Source organism: Haliotis rubra, unplaced genomic scaffold, assembly GCF_003918875.1.
Source record: "Haliotis rubra isolate DU_JTF1 unplaced genomic scaffold, ASM391887v1 Scf539, whole genome shotgun sequence".
NCBI classification, from domain to species: Eukaryota; Metazoa; Mollusca; class Gastropoda; order Lepetellida; family Haliotidae; genus Haliotis; species Haliotis rubra.
In genome coordinates this window covers 229,873-246,539 of record NW_025767234.1, presented here as the reverse complement: position 1 = coordinate 246,539, position 16,667 = coordinate 229,873, and the positions used below count along the sequence as shown (strand labels likewise).

Here is a 16,667-nt window from a genome sequence, read left to right as displayed (position 1 = left end):
ATGCGATGTACCGTGCCTGGAAGTGAGGCACATGTTCGCCAGCAGAGCCCGGCGGCTCTTCCGAGCACCGCCCTTGTACAGCTCTATTCATCATTGCAGACAGACGTTGACAACGGTCGTCAGGAAAAGGTATGTGCACATGGGGGTTTTGAAGGTCGAAGATGTTGGTGTATATTGTGTGGTGCATGGAACTGAAAATATTTTAAATATAAGATGTAAGTAAACAGCTAGAGTCGACATGTTGTCGAGATGAGATGAAACGGGGGTTAACCCTTCAGATGCCATAAAGACATACATGTGTATATGCTCCTTCTTTTGTACCCTCAGTTTTCCCAACCGAACTTTAGCTGATTGTTTTTCAAGCAGTATGGGCTAATAAATCATCAGTAAAGTCAAGTATGCGACAAAGAGATATGAGACTTATGTCATCGTAATCATTTGATGAAAACTGTTCGTAACTTTCATTACATGGTAAAATATCCTGATGATTTTGTGATTAGTTTATACGCATATGTTTCAAACACACCAAGTACATCCATCTGTCACTGCGCATGCCTGTAGTCCAGTACACCTTGACGGGTGTGATGTGTACAAGCAGGCATTGAGACAATAACCCCCGACATTGCTATGCGCATGCCTTTGGGCTAGTACATAAGTAATATCTACCTATGTATGAGAATGACTTGATGGTTGAATTTAGATGAATATTTTAGGGTTATTATTTATTTGCTTCCGGAGTCGTGGAATAATTCTAGAGACAAATGGATTCCTTCTGTAAGGGAGCTGTTTCGGGAGGTCTCTATCCCTAGACTTCTCTACAAGGGCATGTCTGATGTTGTACATTCCCTGATGAAGTGGGTGTAGTTGTTGCTGACGTATCGTGTCAGGGTTGCACATATGCTTGGCAGATTAACACAATCCATCATAACGGCGCTCTGAGTCAAACAGGACCAAAACTCTGATAACTGGAAATAATGAGACTATCCGACGTCATATTTTGAACCCTTCAAAAATCGCGAACAGACCATTGGAATACTAGAAGGTAAGATTTGTTGTATTACATAAGGCTATTGAGAAAAGGTTTTGAAAAGGTTGATCTTGTGATTGTGTCATCTGACCGCTAACCTGACTTCAAGCTGGGTCCCAGGTGGTTGTAATGTGAGATCTTGTTGACTGGGTGTGTTCCATCTCCATACCTGACATCAGAGTCGACTTATGGGTCTCGGATGGTTGCGATGTAAGATCTTGTTGACTGGGTGTCTCACAACTCCATACCTGACTTCAGAGTCGACTGATGGTCTCGGATGGTTGCGATGTAAGATCTTGTTGACTGGGTGTCTTCCAACTCCATAACTGACTTCAGAGTCGACTTATGGGTCTCGGATGGTTGCGATGTAAGATCTTGTTGACTGGGTGTCTCACAACTCCATACCTGACTTCAGAGTCGACTTATGGGTCTCGGATGGTTGCGATGTAAGATCTTGTTGACTGGGTGTCTTCCAACTCCATACCTGACTTCAGAGCTGACTTATGGGTCTCGGATGGTTGCGATGTAAGATCTTGTTGACTGGGTGTCTCACAACTCCATACCTGACTTCAGAGTCGACTGATGGTCTCGGATGGTTGCGATGTAAGATCTTGTTGACTGGGTGTCTCACAACTCCATACCTGACTTCAGAGTCGACTTATGGGTCTCGGATGGTTGCGATGTAAGATCTTGTTGACTGGGTGTCTTCCAACTCCATACCTGACTTCAGAGCTGACTTATGGGTCTCGGATGGTTGCGATGTAAGATCTTGTTGACTGGGTGTCTCACAACTCCATACCTGACTTCAGAGTCGACTTATGGGTCTCGGATGGTTGCGATGTAAGATCTTGTTGACTGGGTGTGTTCCATCTCCATAACTGACTTCAGAGTCGACTAATGGGTCTCGGTGGTTGCGATGTAAGATCTTGTTGACTGGGTGTCTCACAACTCCATACCTGACTTCAGAGTCGACTAATGGGTCTCGGATGGTTGCGATGTAAGATCATGTTGACTGGGTGTCTTCCAACTCCATACCTGACTTCAGAACTGACTTATGGGTCTCGGATGGTTGCGATGTAAGATCATGTTGACTGGGTGTGTTCCATCTCCATAACTGACTTCAGAGTCGACTTATGGGTGTCGGATGGTTGCGATATGAGATCCTGTTGACTGGGTGTCTTCCAACTCCATTACTTGATCTTGCTGACTGCGGCATGGAACTATATTCACTCATGTATATATTTGTAGCAGTACTAGAATGGATATTGGTTAGGTCTCTGGAGAGAGAAGGGGTGTTCAACACTGATGACCTCACCTGTAATGTGGTCATTGTGTTTCAGATGTTCCTTCAGCTCAGTACGAGTCTTCTCCTCCTAGCTGCCTTGGCGCCTGCCCACGCAGTCGTCACACCAGGTACGATGTCCGCCATCACACCTGTAGAAATAGTCGTCACACCAGGTACGATGTACGCCGTCACACCAGTAAGATGAACCATCAGTAGAAATAGTCGTCACACCAGGTAAGATGAACGCCGTCACATGTACGCCGTCACACCTGTAGAAATAGTCGTCACACCAGGTAAGATGTACGCCGTCACACCTGTAGACATAGTCGTCACACCAGGTAAGATGTCCGCCGTCACACCTGTAGAAATAGTCTTTACACCAGGTAAGATGTACGCCGTCACACCTGTAGATATAGTCGTCACACCAGGTACGATGTACGCCGTCACACCTGTAGAAATAGTCGTCACACCAGGTAAGATGTCCGCCGTCACACCTGTAGAAATAGTCGTCACACCAGGTAAGATGTCCGCCGTCACACCAGGTAAGATGTACGCCGTCACACCTGTAGTCATTACATCAGGTAAGATATATGACGTCATATCTGTAGAAATAGTCGTTACACCAGGTAAATATAAGTCAGTAGACTTGCATGCATAGTCGTTAAACACGGTAAGTTACATGTGGCCACACCTGTATTCACAGTTGTCACACAAGGTAATATTCACATAATTACACATGTAAGACTCTGACACCTGCAACCAACGTTTTGTCAGGTTTCATGACTTACACGCAGTTCAACAGGGATTCCCTACACTATTCCGAGCTGAACAGACCTTGATTTATCCCCTTAATGCCGAGCCAGGTAACAATAAGTACCACCTTTTAACGTTGGTTGATGAGACCGGTTATTTAACCATCGACCTTCCCTTAGTTGAGAGGGCGGTGGGGTAGTCTAGTGGTTAAAGCGTTCGCTCGTCACGAGAAAGACCCGGGTGCGATTCCCCACATGGGTACATTGTGTGAAGCCCATTTCTGGTGTCGCCCGCCGATATTGCTGGAATATTGCTAACAGCGACGTAAAGCTAAACTCACTCACTCTTAGTTGAGAAACGTCTTTACGTCATAAAAAAAACTTAGGAACGTCGTCATAGGGTGACAATTACGTAGTTTCTGTGAAGCTCATGGCCCATTAAGTATGGCTTGTCTTGCGTGGTACACCAGACTGTCAGGGCATGTAACGTACACTGTTTTAAATGTGTCACATATTCGCAGAATGTCAGGTAAAGTTCATCTTGTAAACGGATGTACATTCCGATTTGAATAAACATGACCGCCATATGTGTAGACGTGTGTCACGGTTCAGAGGGCAACGTGTACAAAAACTTATCACAAGTCCTATCACACAGCTACAAACTTAACTTGGGTGGGGCGGCTAATTACTGAGTCACTAATCGCTTTATAATGGAGTACCTGGCAAGTAAGAAACCGTTGCGTTTTATTCAGAATGATGAATGCCCTCGTGTCTATAAACTACAAACTATCTCCTTTTTTGATAAAAAAATTCAAATTCCTAAGGCTTTAATCGCTACTTGTGACACATTGGCCGACGATTGTAGACTTGCAAGAGATGTATTGTCTATATTTGTTACAAAGTCTGTATGAAACTGAACCAATCTTGAGTGCTGCATACAATAAAAAGATACAATTAAACCTTCTGAATAAAACAACGACAAACTTGCATTTTACGGAATAGAAGCCCATAATTATTATAGGACAAAGGCTTGGAGCTTACGACAACTGAAACAAGCGAAAAGCGCAGGTCTGCGAAAATGTCTTTTAATATTTTTGTTTTCTCTCTCCATAATTTGTTCAAGCATCTCCATTGTTTACGTATAGTAATATAGATACATACGACGCACCCAATGTCATATTGAGCTGTCAACGGGTCAAAAAACATAACTGACAAAGAGGTACAATAGTCAAAAGATGACAAATTAAATGCAAAACACTATTTGTTACCCTTTGTTGCAATGCGCGCAGGCCTCGAGGTTGCCTAATGTTGATGTTTACAAAGGCTAAAGGAAATTATATTGCTGGGGTGTTTAGCTGTTCAGAATGGATCATTGCTGGCAGGCTTCACAATAATAACAAAAGGGGCGGTCAGGTAGCCAGGTGGTGGAAGCGTTCGCTCGTCTTGCCGGAGACACGGGTTCGATTCCCCACATGGATGTAGTGTCAGAAGCTGACTTCTGGTGTCCTCCGCCGTGTTGTTGATGAGATATTGCTAAAAGCGAAGTAAAACCATTCACTTAGAACAACGGAATGACATCACGAGAATATTATGTATTCCAGGAAATGCCAAGTGCTGTTGTAAAACAAGGGTGTGGCGTGTATTCTGAGTACAGCTGTGTCCAGTCATTCTCTCAACATGACAAATCATATTTGGAAGCTGCACATGCATGAGAATGGGTTTTTTTCACATGTGCATTTACTTATGCACATTAATTAGGACAAACGTCATAATAAGGACAAGTGTGATATAACCCATGATAACAACTGCCGCTGAAACTAACCTGCACATTTCAGTGACAAGGTTGAGCAGAAGTTGAGTCGGTATGGTTTTTTTTGTCAGTTTATACGATGTGACATGATTGGAAAAAGATCATTGCGTAGTTTCACGGTGCTCTGTATGTGATAATCTGATATACTGCATTGGCCATAACTAAAGCTTCAGGGGCGGATACAGCTTTTTGCGGTCATTTAATAAACTTTCAGGACAAGGTGGTGGTGATAATATGATGTGTGCATTGATTCTCCCTGCCGGTTACCTACCTTTGATGTATTATATGCGTGATATTGCATCAATGCATGATCGTTCCCGCAGGTTCCCAGCAAGAAGAGTTTTATGAGTGATATAATGTGATGTAGCATGGATCGTTCTTCTTGCTTACAAGCCTTCACAGTATTATATATACGTGATCTTGCATGAGTTGCAGGAGTCGTTCTCGTAGGTTACCAGCATGAAGAGTGACATAATGACACAAACCATGTGATAGACTGCCAGTTACCAACGTTCAGTTGGGTTTTTTTCATATTACGTATTACTTGGAACCTTTCATACAGTTACCAGCTTGTATGATTCAGATGCTTGATTGGCATTTTAGAAGATGCTATTTGATGAACTTAAGTTTAGTTCAACCTGATGATGGGGCCAGAACAAGCCATGAAACGTTGTAATAAACAAACAAAAAGATGAAACCCAGAAAATTCTCTATGTTCAGCTTGTATGATTGTTCCCGCAGGTTATGAACCTGCACCACCATGCCTGATGGGTCAAGCCTGCCGACACACCTATAGTCGCAGTTACATGAACAACCAAGTCTTCTGTTGTCCTAATGGACAGGGGATGAGCGTAAACAGCAACGGGTTCACTACACACTGTACATGTGGCAGCAACAGCTTCGTCTCCAACGCAAACTTCGTGAACGGTCAACATATGGGCAGAGTAATGCGGCTCAATATGCAGAGATTTCAGGCAGAGATGGCCGCCTTTAACCGTCGAATGGCACAACTTGGTCAGAACCTTGCCAACATGTTCCGTGGCGGCTTCTGGTAGACGAGCAGGACATAGGTAATTCCGGTATGGTCGAATTTGAAGAAAAGACATTTTCGTTGAAAGGACATGCATCCTCCATATATCATTATGATTACATTCTTATCTACAATAGTATACACAGGGATTGTATTTAAATATTGAACAGAACGATAGCTTTTCGCAAACCATAAACGATTTATTGATTTATATAATGATTCTATAATTCAATGTTTTTAAAAAACGATATAAAGTTGTCAAAGGGAATGCAGCGAGTCTAGTCCGAGTTGATGTTTCTGTTGGTGTCCCTGTTCAAAAAGGATAATGGCAAGTGTTAAAATGTAGTGGCAGTTTCTGTGCTGTCTCCTATTGTGAAACTTGAAGAGAACAAGTTATTTACTATCCAATTTTATCTGCCCAGTTATACACATCTATTTTCTTACATTTGTTTTGACAATAAAACTTCCCCAGGGTTAAAATAAAGGGCTCTAAATGTATTAGTGTATGAGTAAGTGTAACATTATTAAGATTCTCATGACTCTCAGAGTTATTCTGTCAGTAAACATTGCTGTTGATGCCTATCAATAATAATATATATAAAACATTACCCATGAGAAACAAGTCCCTTCAAAATGTCAAACTGTATCTACGTAAGCTATGTCTGTATACCGGTAATAAAGGTTTTCAAAGTGAGTAATGTTTTATCTGTGTGGTGTTTGTATTTTTTAAATGACACATGAACATAATTTGAGCAATATCTTGGGAGAGGATGGCTAGACTGTATTTAGGGCTATGGAGAGGAGAATTGGGTCAAGTGGAGACAGCAGGAAAGAGAAAGCAAAATGAAATACAATACTGTCGGTGTATGCATACTTTTCAATGCAGACTATGACACTGGACCTATACTTAAAGGTTTGTGAGTAACACTCCCACAATACAAGAAACACTTCTCTATTTAGCGCAGTTACACTGACTTGCCATTTACCTGGCCTGGATACCCTTAAAGCTAATTTGCTACAGCTGGCTACCTCACTGTACAGACAGGGCTCTAGTCTGTTAGTCTGAGACAAGTAACAATCCATACAGACTGTAGCTGTCTTATGAACAAGGGAAGGTAGATGCTTTATACCAAAATTTCAACATTTTCCATAACCACTGGTCCAAAATGATCTGTGGATCGGTTACACAAAGGTGAATAACACTGAGAAACATGTTAACAAAGCATTTTTAATTCCAATAACAGTTCATTTATGCATATTCATATCACAGAAGGCACTGAAAGGAAAACCTTGTTAAAATAACACACTATTAAATAGGTTGTAAAGATACATAAAACCATTAACATGAATAAGGTTTAGCATAGATAAAGATACAGGTTACAAGCCCTCTTCACTGCTACTCACACTAATGTAGCACAAACACATTCAACTCTTTCATCACAGATTAATCATGTTAGCAAACACTGCACTTATGAAAAGCCGAACAACAAAGCAAAGATATTTTCTACCCAAAATGGTAAAATGTTTTATAATTTGAATCAGGTACTAGTAAATAACATGAAAAAGGAAAAGATCATTTGATATGTTTAAATAGGCCCAGAAACAACTCATCCATCAGCATGTTTAGCATAACAGAGCAGGACCTGGAAATACGGTTAGTTTTCTCTGATGCTGTTTGGAAGATATTCTGGAATTCCTCTCTAATACCTGGAAAACACAACAAGCTAAATTTAACTAGTCCATAACTTGGTTAGTCAATAAAGATACAAAAATAACATGACTGAGACAAAGTCATCAATATCCCACCAGAAATGGGCTTAACACATTGTGCCCATGTGGGGAATCGAACCGGTCTTCAGTGGCGCGAGCCAACGCTTAAACCACTAGGCTACCCCATGCCGCCAAAAAATAAATGAAGACAAAATCAATACTCCCCGCTATGGCAAAATACATGATTATGTCTACGAAGTTATGATTATGTCAAATATTTAGGTGTGTATATAGAAAAGTGGAAGGAGAGTATTGAAAGGTTTTTAAAGTTCTGCTCCCGAAAGGAGCACTATCACCAATTTCAGTCTAAGACAAACTTGTTGCCATGGAAACGCCAAAAATATTTTATTCAGAAATTCCAAAACTACCAAAAGGCACCAGTACACCACCAGATCTATCTATGTGCCAAGTTTGGTGAAGAAATAGTGAACGGTTTTAGAGTTCTGCTCTGGAAAAGAGCACTACCACCAATTTCAGTCTAAGTCAAACTTGTTGCCATGGAAACGCCAAAAATATTTTATTCAGAATTCCAAAACTACCAAAAGGCACAAGTACACCACCAGATCTATCTATGTGCCAAGTTTGGTGAAGAAATATTGAACGGTTTTAGAGTTCTGCTCTGGAAAAGAGCACTACCACCAATTTCAGTCTAAGTCGAACTTGTTGCCATGGAAACGCCAAAAATATTTAATTCAGAATTCCAAAACTACCAAAAGGCACCAGTACACCACCAGATCCATGCATGTGCCAAGTTTGGTGAAGAAATATTGAACTGTTTTAGAGTTCTGCTCTGGAAAAGACAAATGTGCACGGCCGGACGGACGGACAGACGCACGGCCGGAGTCCATTTTAATACCCCCATCAAAACGCGTTGCAGGGGATAATAAGATAATGTAAAAGTATTAAAAATGGTGAAAGGTAGCAAGTCTATTACTATTATGTGTGTAAAATATTTAATATCTTAAACATTTATTATGGGGGATCATTTAAATGAACAAAACATTTTAGAGAAACGGCAAAATGTTTGGAATGACTGACACATTCATATTAAGTCATCCACACATGTCCTTTATAACGCTGCAACATACAATCATAGGTGCTATTAATCAAGTTACAAGGCTCAAACACACCTTTTGAGGTAAAGCTCTTTTCAATGAAAGGAAAACATTTCAATTTCCACAAAACATCTGGGAAATACAAATACATTACTCGGTTATAAGGCATCAAATTTCAGTATTCATCTTATACATTGGAGCACAGGGGTTCGAATCAATGTCTTGACAATAATTTTTAAAAATAAAAATCTAGATTTTTGCAACTGTATATTGTTTTAATATGTTATGAGTAACTTATATTTAAAATTTAAAATCCATTTCTTCACCGATTTCGTTCAAATTTGAAATATAAGTTAATCATAACATATAAAAACATTATACGGTTGCAAAAAATCTAGATTTTTAATTTTAAAAATTATTGTCAAAACAGTGATTCGAACCCCTGTGCATTGGAGGAAACTGCCTATGATACCTAGTTGAAACTACTTCTTGACATACTTTCTTTTCAGTTCCATGTCAGTAAAGAGTGAGTGAGTATGGTTTTGCGCCACTTTTAGCAATATTCCATGGTGGGGGACAACAGAAATGGGCTTGACACATTGTACCCATGTGGGAATTCAAACCCAGGACGAAACGAGCCAACGCTTTAACCACTAGGCTACCCCACAGCCCCAAACAGGTTCTGTGGCTGCCTCATAGTCTCCTTACATCAGTAACATGTATGATGACTGTTTCAGCCACAGTAATATTGTAGGAATATTGCTAAAAGTGGGGTAATACTGAACCACCTCACATGTATGTGTACATTGTTAAAAATTAAAATACATTTTAAAAGGAGTAATGGATTTTTATAGCTTTTGATGCACTAAATCAACACTATCCATAAATAATCATTTCTTGTAAACAGGCATTTGTAAATCTATGAAAACCATATTTTACTGTAAAAATATGAAATGTGATCAATTCTAAAATAATATCTATATCCTACAGAGCACTCAAACTTTGTTTTGTAAACAAACATGATATAAAAACAAATACATACTTCACAGAAGTTTTTCTATTGCTTTTTGTCAACAAATTTCTCAAGAATAGCTGCTCCTGAATGGTTACACATCAGTGATAAATGAAATCATATAGAATGTCAACAGTGAATTACATAGTGAGTGGACAGTATAATGCAGTACCCAGTAAAGTTGAAACTTCTTCCTGAATACTGATGAAGGTATGACAGCCCACCGCTGGAGATAATGAATCCAGCACAGGAGTGGATGAGATCACAATGCAGTGTTCCAAAGGGCACATGACAGTCAATCCATCGTTGTCACAACTCTGCTAAAAGTTATATATAAGGTCCCATATTCAATTAGTACATCAGCAAGGGCTGCAGAATCCCAGGAAAAGTTTTGAAGGTGTAGGGTTATTCCCTCCTCTACCTAGTCAATTCTGTGCATAGTGAACAAGGGACCCTCAAAATCAGCATGGTTTACATACTTACTGATATTGAACTAACAGTAATTCATACTTCTGGTTTGTTCAATACAGGCTGTTAAATGTTAGTTGACAAATACCTGAATATACCTCTGAACCACCCATAAAATCTTCAAATACAGCCATGTCATGAGATCTGAACCTTGCTCAGTGACAGGAGTCTTGATTAATTGGCAAGTTATTATGACATTGTATATCATATGATACTAGTATATTATTATTCAGCAGAAAGCATGGCTTCATTTCCCTGAGTGATTAGACTATCTGCAATAAAACGTATGATTCATCATGTCAGTCCTTACATCCTTGTAACAATTTCTGTTTGCACCAGAACACTCACTACTTAATCAATTAACTGAAGCTTGTTTGATATCAAACATGTAAAGGCTAAAATAAATATGTTTGAGTTCAAGGTATTTTACTTTTCATAACATTGAAATGTAAATAAAAAGTACACAATGCAAACCTTGTCTGGCTTATTAATATAATTTGGAAAAGTCAAGCAAAGGTGAGGTGATGTGAGGTGAAATTGGGTTTAACGTCGTACTTGAGAATATTTCGCTCATATGAGGACGTGCATGCGTGTGTAGGCGTATGTGCGGCTGCTTGTACTAGCCCAGACTTAAGCTGGTTTTATAGTGCTAGCCCACTGAGATACCATGCCACAGTGAAGCATGAATACCCCACTCAGACACATTATACTGACTCCGAGCCAACCAGTCCTTGTTGTACCCATTAATGCCGAGCGCCAGGCGGGGACCAACAAGTACCATAATTTAACGTCTTTTGGTATGACGCTGTCGGGGATCAAACCCGCGACCTTCCGCTCTCCGGGCGGACGCTCTAACCACTACACCATGAAGGCGGTCCAAGCAAAGGAGGGCCAACTGTGAAAATGGAGGGTTACACACAAACCAAGTGACAGAGCGAACAAAGCAAATGCCTACCCTATCCTTATTAGGAAACAAAACAAATACCTGAACTTGATCCAGGAAAATGAGCAAAACAACGGTTCCAAAGACCAAAACATTATTGACAGGGTAATCAATCTGGTTCAAAGAAAACCTCCCTGATTGAGTGAGTGAGTAAATATTGCTTTATGCTGCAAAAGCAATTTTTAAGCTATTTACGACAAGAGATGCTTTTTGTTTTACAGTATGTCAGACTGTAAGTGATGATGAAAATCACTAAAATTTCAATGAAATATCACATTTATGGGTAAAAACTTACGTTTGAGATAAAAATGTATACCTTGTTGAATAGTTCTATTTCTTTTAAATATGCTAAAATCGTCTGGTTCGAAACTGTTTTACAAAGCTGAGATAAGTTTGGAACATCACCATAAAAACAGTGTCTGATATCAGCAAAATCAGCACATTCAAGTAAAATCTGATTAATACTAATTGATCTATGGCATGGGATGCATTTAGGTGGATCTTCTCCTTTCAATAAAAACAAATGTGCATGGTAACTCTGTCCTATACAACATCTCCATATTACCACTTCATCTTGATGGGCAAGTCCAGTTAATGGATTCTCTCCTATGTTTGGTTTAATGGAATGAAGCTTATTTGTCACTTGGTCATTCCAACTCTGCTGCCACTGATCTGTTACATACTGGCAGATTGCAGGTATAAGGTCAGTGTAAGGCATTTTAGTGTTGGAAACCTCTTATGCCAGAGTGGCTAGGAATCCAGTAAAATACAGTAACTTTACCAGCCATACGTAAGTCTAGATGAAGATTTAAAATTTCAGCTAAAAAAGGATGCTTATGATTGCATGTAACCTGGACGACCTATCTGAATATATGACATCTCTGGTGACGTATCAAATTGAAACAGCCGACAGAACATACCATGCAGTCTGTGCCACTAAATGAGTTCTGTCAAACAGGATTCAGAAAGTCCAACATCTCATTATTATTTGTACATCATTGGCTTCCACGCCTGTCCTTTGTCTACTCTCTGGCTTCATCAGCTTACTGCCTAGCCAGTTATGTTAATTATGTTGTTTTCTCTGTTACATTGTTACATTCAGTATATATATACATCCTCCATCTTAATGTTCCATTCCTGCTTGACAACGGTACAAGAATCTGTATCGAAACGTCGCACTCACGAATAAAAGAAGTTGTTATCTTAAAGTTTGTTCTATATTGTACTAGAGCTGGGACAGAGCAAAAGCAACATAGTCATGTCTTCAAAGCCAAATTTATGAAATCTGAGTCATTTTATGAAGTAAATATTGAAAACAGGAGGTGAAACCAAGGGAAGTGTACCAACCAAAGCCATAAAAGAAAATATATTTTCATATTTCCACAACATATATGTGTTACCAATTCTGAAAATGATTCATATACTATCATATATTCTATATCGAGACTAACACTAGTACTTCAGCTAGTTCTGGATAATAATGAAATGTCCTCATATTGGATACCTAAACAATTGCCTGCATCAGCTGGATGAAAAGGCAAATATGTCCAGAAAATATAAAATAAAGATGCTAAAAAATTAGTGAAATTGTAAAAATAATGACATGTAGTTCCTTTGAGAGATGGTGATGGCTGTCTGACCTTAAGACACTTGTTATATCTAGTGTATATGAAAATACAGTGCTGCCATGGAGTATTTCATAACAGTAACAGCTAGGGCTGGCTAAAAATGATTGATATTCGGAAATGTCATCGATAGGAAAAATTATTCATGATTATCAATATGAAAATGGTGTCATCGATAATATCGTATATATAAGGCTTTGTGATAGAATAACATTTTAATCTACAAAGTTAAGTTTTTAATCACATGATACTCCTAAATTATGCTCAGGATGCTGTGTTGTTAGTAACCCATGCATAAACATGTCACTGATTTAGTGGCATGAAATGTATTTATTTCAGACATTTTTTTGCATTTTGGCTCAAAGTTACTTCTCCGATAAATATCGATAATTGATTTTTAGTTACAATTATCCATCTCTGTAATTTAAATCCATAGCCAGCCCTAGTAACAGTAGGCTCACACATACTTAAACATGATATGGGGAGTAGAGTGTTGTTACATATATTGGTCTGTACAGGTAGACGACACAGAACCCCTCCCCAAGATACACCGCCTCACCCCCGGCCACCTTCACACCATGACCCATCTCACCAGCACTCTCCATGTCACAGATGTCCAGCAGATCATGAATAGTGTGACTGTTTTGCACACCCTGTGAACAACAAACAGTCAAGTGTGCGCTTCGACCGAACCCCTTAGGTGGGGTAAGGGTAGCTGGTTTTGATGTTGCAGCTGCAGGAGAGAGTATTTTATCCTTAATTCTTGTTTGATATTTTGACATTTGTGCTAACCTTGCATTCACAGCTTTGTTCCTGGCAATCACCTCATCTCTTTCTCTCTCTTCTGGTTTGTCAAAGAGAGCACGTTGCTCCTCACTCAGACATATTCTTCCTGCTACAGTGTTTTGTGAGAAGGTGAAGCCCACTACCTCAAGTCTGAAGGCCTTTCCGACATTGTCTGCAACATCCTGTCTGGTGTGGTATGTTGAAGCACCAAGTGCTCTCCCTTTGTTGCAGAACTTGGCTGTACAGTGAAGAAGATCATCAGACTTCCATGGAAAGTGTAGCTCTAGTTGGCTTTTCTCATTCTCTGAAATAGTAACTGATATATCAAGGTATTTATTAAAGTGTGTGAGTAGTTTAGCAAAATTCTGACACATTCTAGCTGGAGACATTCTAACAGAATACTCACATCTCCCATATATAAGCATGAACACAACACATACACCCACACACACACAAAATGATTCATATGAAAATATGACTTTGGAATGAGATTTACTATTGTTTTTTCTGAGGTACACAGATTTTCTCTCTACCTAATAAATGACAACAAAATTATTACCTTGTGAAGGCTTCTGATATTTCTTACGATACACCTCCAGAATAGACCTGCAGTAATCCGGAAAATGCTTCCGACACTCCTCATACAGGTGTTTAGCTATGAACCGTATATATTTTTACTTGATTCCTCTGTCAAGAACCAACCATAGTATACTGGAGCCTTGTTCTCAAACTGATGAACCTTTTCTCTTAGAATATGTTCACTGACACCATGCTTATTCCTCCTTGCAAGTACATCAGGACTAAAACGCCAAGATGTTTTCGGAATTACTGTAATGGCTGTGTAGTTTGTCCGATGCGCTAAATTTAAGTAGAAATGCATTTCCCAGTGTCGCACATTTGTGTTGTCAATGATAACAACGGGAGTACCTGACTCACAGGCATAGCGTGCCTTTGTCTGGCACCATCCATGAGCTTCCTGTAATCGTGCAGCATCAAATTTGTATTGACCTTTGACAAGGAAAAAGTCATCTGCAGAACACTTCACAGAAGTTGGGTAAACATACTGAAGATTGGAAACAATTGTAGACTTGCCTGATCCAGGTAAACCACGCAACAAGAACATCACCTTTCTCTCCTTGATATGTTTTACTGTATTTAATTCAGTCAAGTATGGAAAATCCAAAGTTGGGTCTACTTTCTTCAACACAGTGTGTTCCTCCTTCTGTAAGGATAGTTTTTCCAAGTCAACCAACAGCTGCTCACCTTCTTTTCCTGTGGCCATCTGAAAATATTCATGACATCAATGAATTTAGAAAAGATATAATTTTTTCTTTGCAAATGAACGAGTGTTAACCATATTTATTTCCCACGAACGTTTGTTGACAATGTGCTTTAGTATTAATAGTAACTTAGAAATTTTATCCTGATTCTCACAAACATATTTGTGAGGTGGACTCAATAGCAAATCAGTTTAACAAAGCTGTTTTGTCCAGGATTGTAAGAAAACACTACCCTGTGGTATCTGAAGGAAGGAAATGGCATTACATGTATCTGTGTGAACATAGTATACAAAAAAAGAAACACCTTAAGTCTGTAAATACATGCCAAGTAGTATCACAAGATCATATGACACCAAGTAAACCAATTACAGGATCTAGTTGAGAGTTTCCAGTGCAAGCTGCCATTGTTCAAGAGTCTATTTACTGGTTAACTTGGTAATGTTGCAGAATGTGTCATGCAGAATTTCCACATTGTGCCCATTACAAAACATTCCGATAGTTCACCATTGTCTACAGCAACGATCAAACATCTCACAAACACTGTCAAGGCACGACAGCTCAGTACGTAAAACAGATAACATTACACAACACGCTATGACCTTGAACTGAACTGAAAAGAACTTAGCAGCATATGCTCTAAAATTGACAATTTCAGCCTATAAACTGAAAGGCAATTATGTAATAGCATAATTTAAGTTCCATATGATCGATGTACGACTTTTTCCATTTGAATTAACCTCAATGTATTTCTGTAGCAAGCCCGGACTGGTCGATAACGTGATCTTGTTTATATATGATACAACAATGGTGACTCCATGGTATTACTACCGGTTTTGTACGATCTGGCAAGAGCATTGTGGATCATATATGTACACGGGTTTTTTTTTGAAAACACGAGACGGAAATAGATATGTCCGTGTGATAAAGACAGTGTCACACAGATCAGCAGTGAGCGGAGTTCAGCTATAACGGCGCATTTGCATCATTTCACATCCATTTAGCAACGACAACAGCGTATACCTATTGAAAATATAATGTCCAAGTTACATTTCCATCAACCTGTCAACAAGAAATATTTGGACATATTTGAAGACACACCCACCGACAAACATTGTGCCTTTTTTTTCGCCTGTCCCACCATTACACATGTGGGAGCAGTTGTTATGTATAGATTCACTAAAAGCATTGGTAGCTTGTCAACTTTCAACAATCATATGTCACATATATGGGCGATTTGTGGTCATTCACTTCTGATTTTGCAATGTTGTGAAAGCGTCGGCTGCTTCCTTTCCTGTCTACAGTTCCGCAGAAAAGGAATATGAAATAGTAAAAATATTATATACCCGAAACCTTAAAATTATAACAGTATTTGGCATAGAAAATGATCTGAATTACATTCGTGTTTTAGGAATTCCATTTTCTTCGCTGTCGTGACATAAATTGCGAGCCTTACATATGGCTGCGCCCATGTTGATCAGCTGTCCATTGCGACCTAAGAAACCTATAAAGTGTTGAAGGGGCGCGATCTGTAACGTGACATTTGAACAGAGTAAGATATATAAACGCATTTATCTTATACAACAAGGTTCAGGACATGTAGTATTTATAAAAGGTATGTTTTGCTGTTATATCGACCCCAATTCAGCAAAAACCTTACTTCACTTGTCTTCCGCACCTTACTTACTGTCTTTAGGTTACTTGATGCAACTTCTTTGATTCTTAATACTTTTCTGCGGCAATGTGAGCTTTAAGCTTGGCTAGAATGTTAGAGTCAACGTGATATCACAAATTAAATAAGTAGCTCTTGTTTACCTATTGGTCTGT

At 39.3% G+C, this 16,667-nt stretch overlaps 3 protein-coding genes across 3 annotated transcripts in view; 2 read left to right on the top strand and 1 right to left on the bottom strand.

The window, feature by feature from the left end:
• On the top strand, nucleotides 1-6,598 carry LOC124253308. Its single transcript, XM_046687056.1, has 3 exons — nucleotides 1-129; nucleotides 2,368-2,485; nucleotides 5,616-6,598. Exons 1-3 carry the CDS (start codon nucleotides 1-3, stop codon nucleotides 5,927-5,929), a joined length of 561 nt encoding a protein of 186 aa, XP_046543012.1. The 3' UTR covers nucleotides 5,930-6,598.
• Nucleotides 6,599-12,424: 5,826 nt separating this feature from the next.
• Nucleotides 12,425-16,130, bottom strand: LOC124253315 (2',3'-cyclic-nucleotide 3'-phosphodiesterase-like). The gene is given in 4 exon segments (XM_046687062.1): nucleotides 12,425-13,867; nucleotides 14,123-14,234; nucleotides 14,237-14,845; nucleotides 15,946-16,130. Coding segments are annotated over 4 exon segments (1,383 nt in total). The 5' UTR covers nucleotides 15,985-16,130; the 3' UTR covers nucleotides 12,425-13,244.
• A 28-nt stretch (nucleotides 16,131-16,158) lies between these two features.
• LOC124253307 (2-oxoglutarate and iron-dependent oxygenase JMJD4-like) overlaps nucleotides 16,159-16,667 on the top strand; it is a 28,610-nt gene continuing 28,101 nt past the window's right edge. Inside the window, exon 1 of the mRNA XM_046687055.1 lies at nucleotides 16,159-16,392. The gene's annotated coding sequence lies outside the window, so the exon portion shown is untranslated. The remainder of the gene's footprint in view (nucleotides 16,393-16,667) is intronic.

Excerpts from the sequence above, each read along its gene's own strand:
- LOC124253308 (XM_046687056.1), top strand. The coding sequence starts at position 1 with ATGCGATGTACCGTGCCTGGAAGTGAGGCACATGTTCGCCAGCAGAGC. Across the intron at positions 130-2,367 it reads ACAACGGTCGTCAGGAAAAG|ATGTTCCTTCAGCTCAGTAC; the intron begins GTATGTGCACAT and ends ATTGTGTTTCAG. Across the intron at positions 2,486-5,615 it reads AGAAATAGTCGTCACACCAG|GTTATGAACCTGCACCACCA; the intron begins GTACGATGTACG and ends TTGTTCCCGCAG.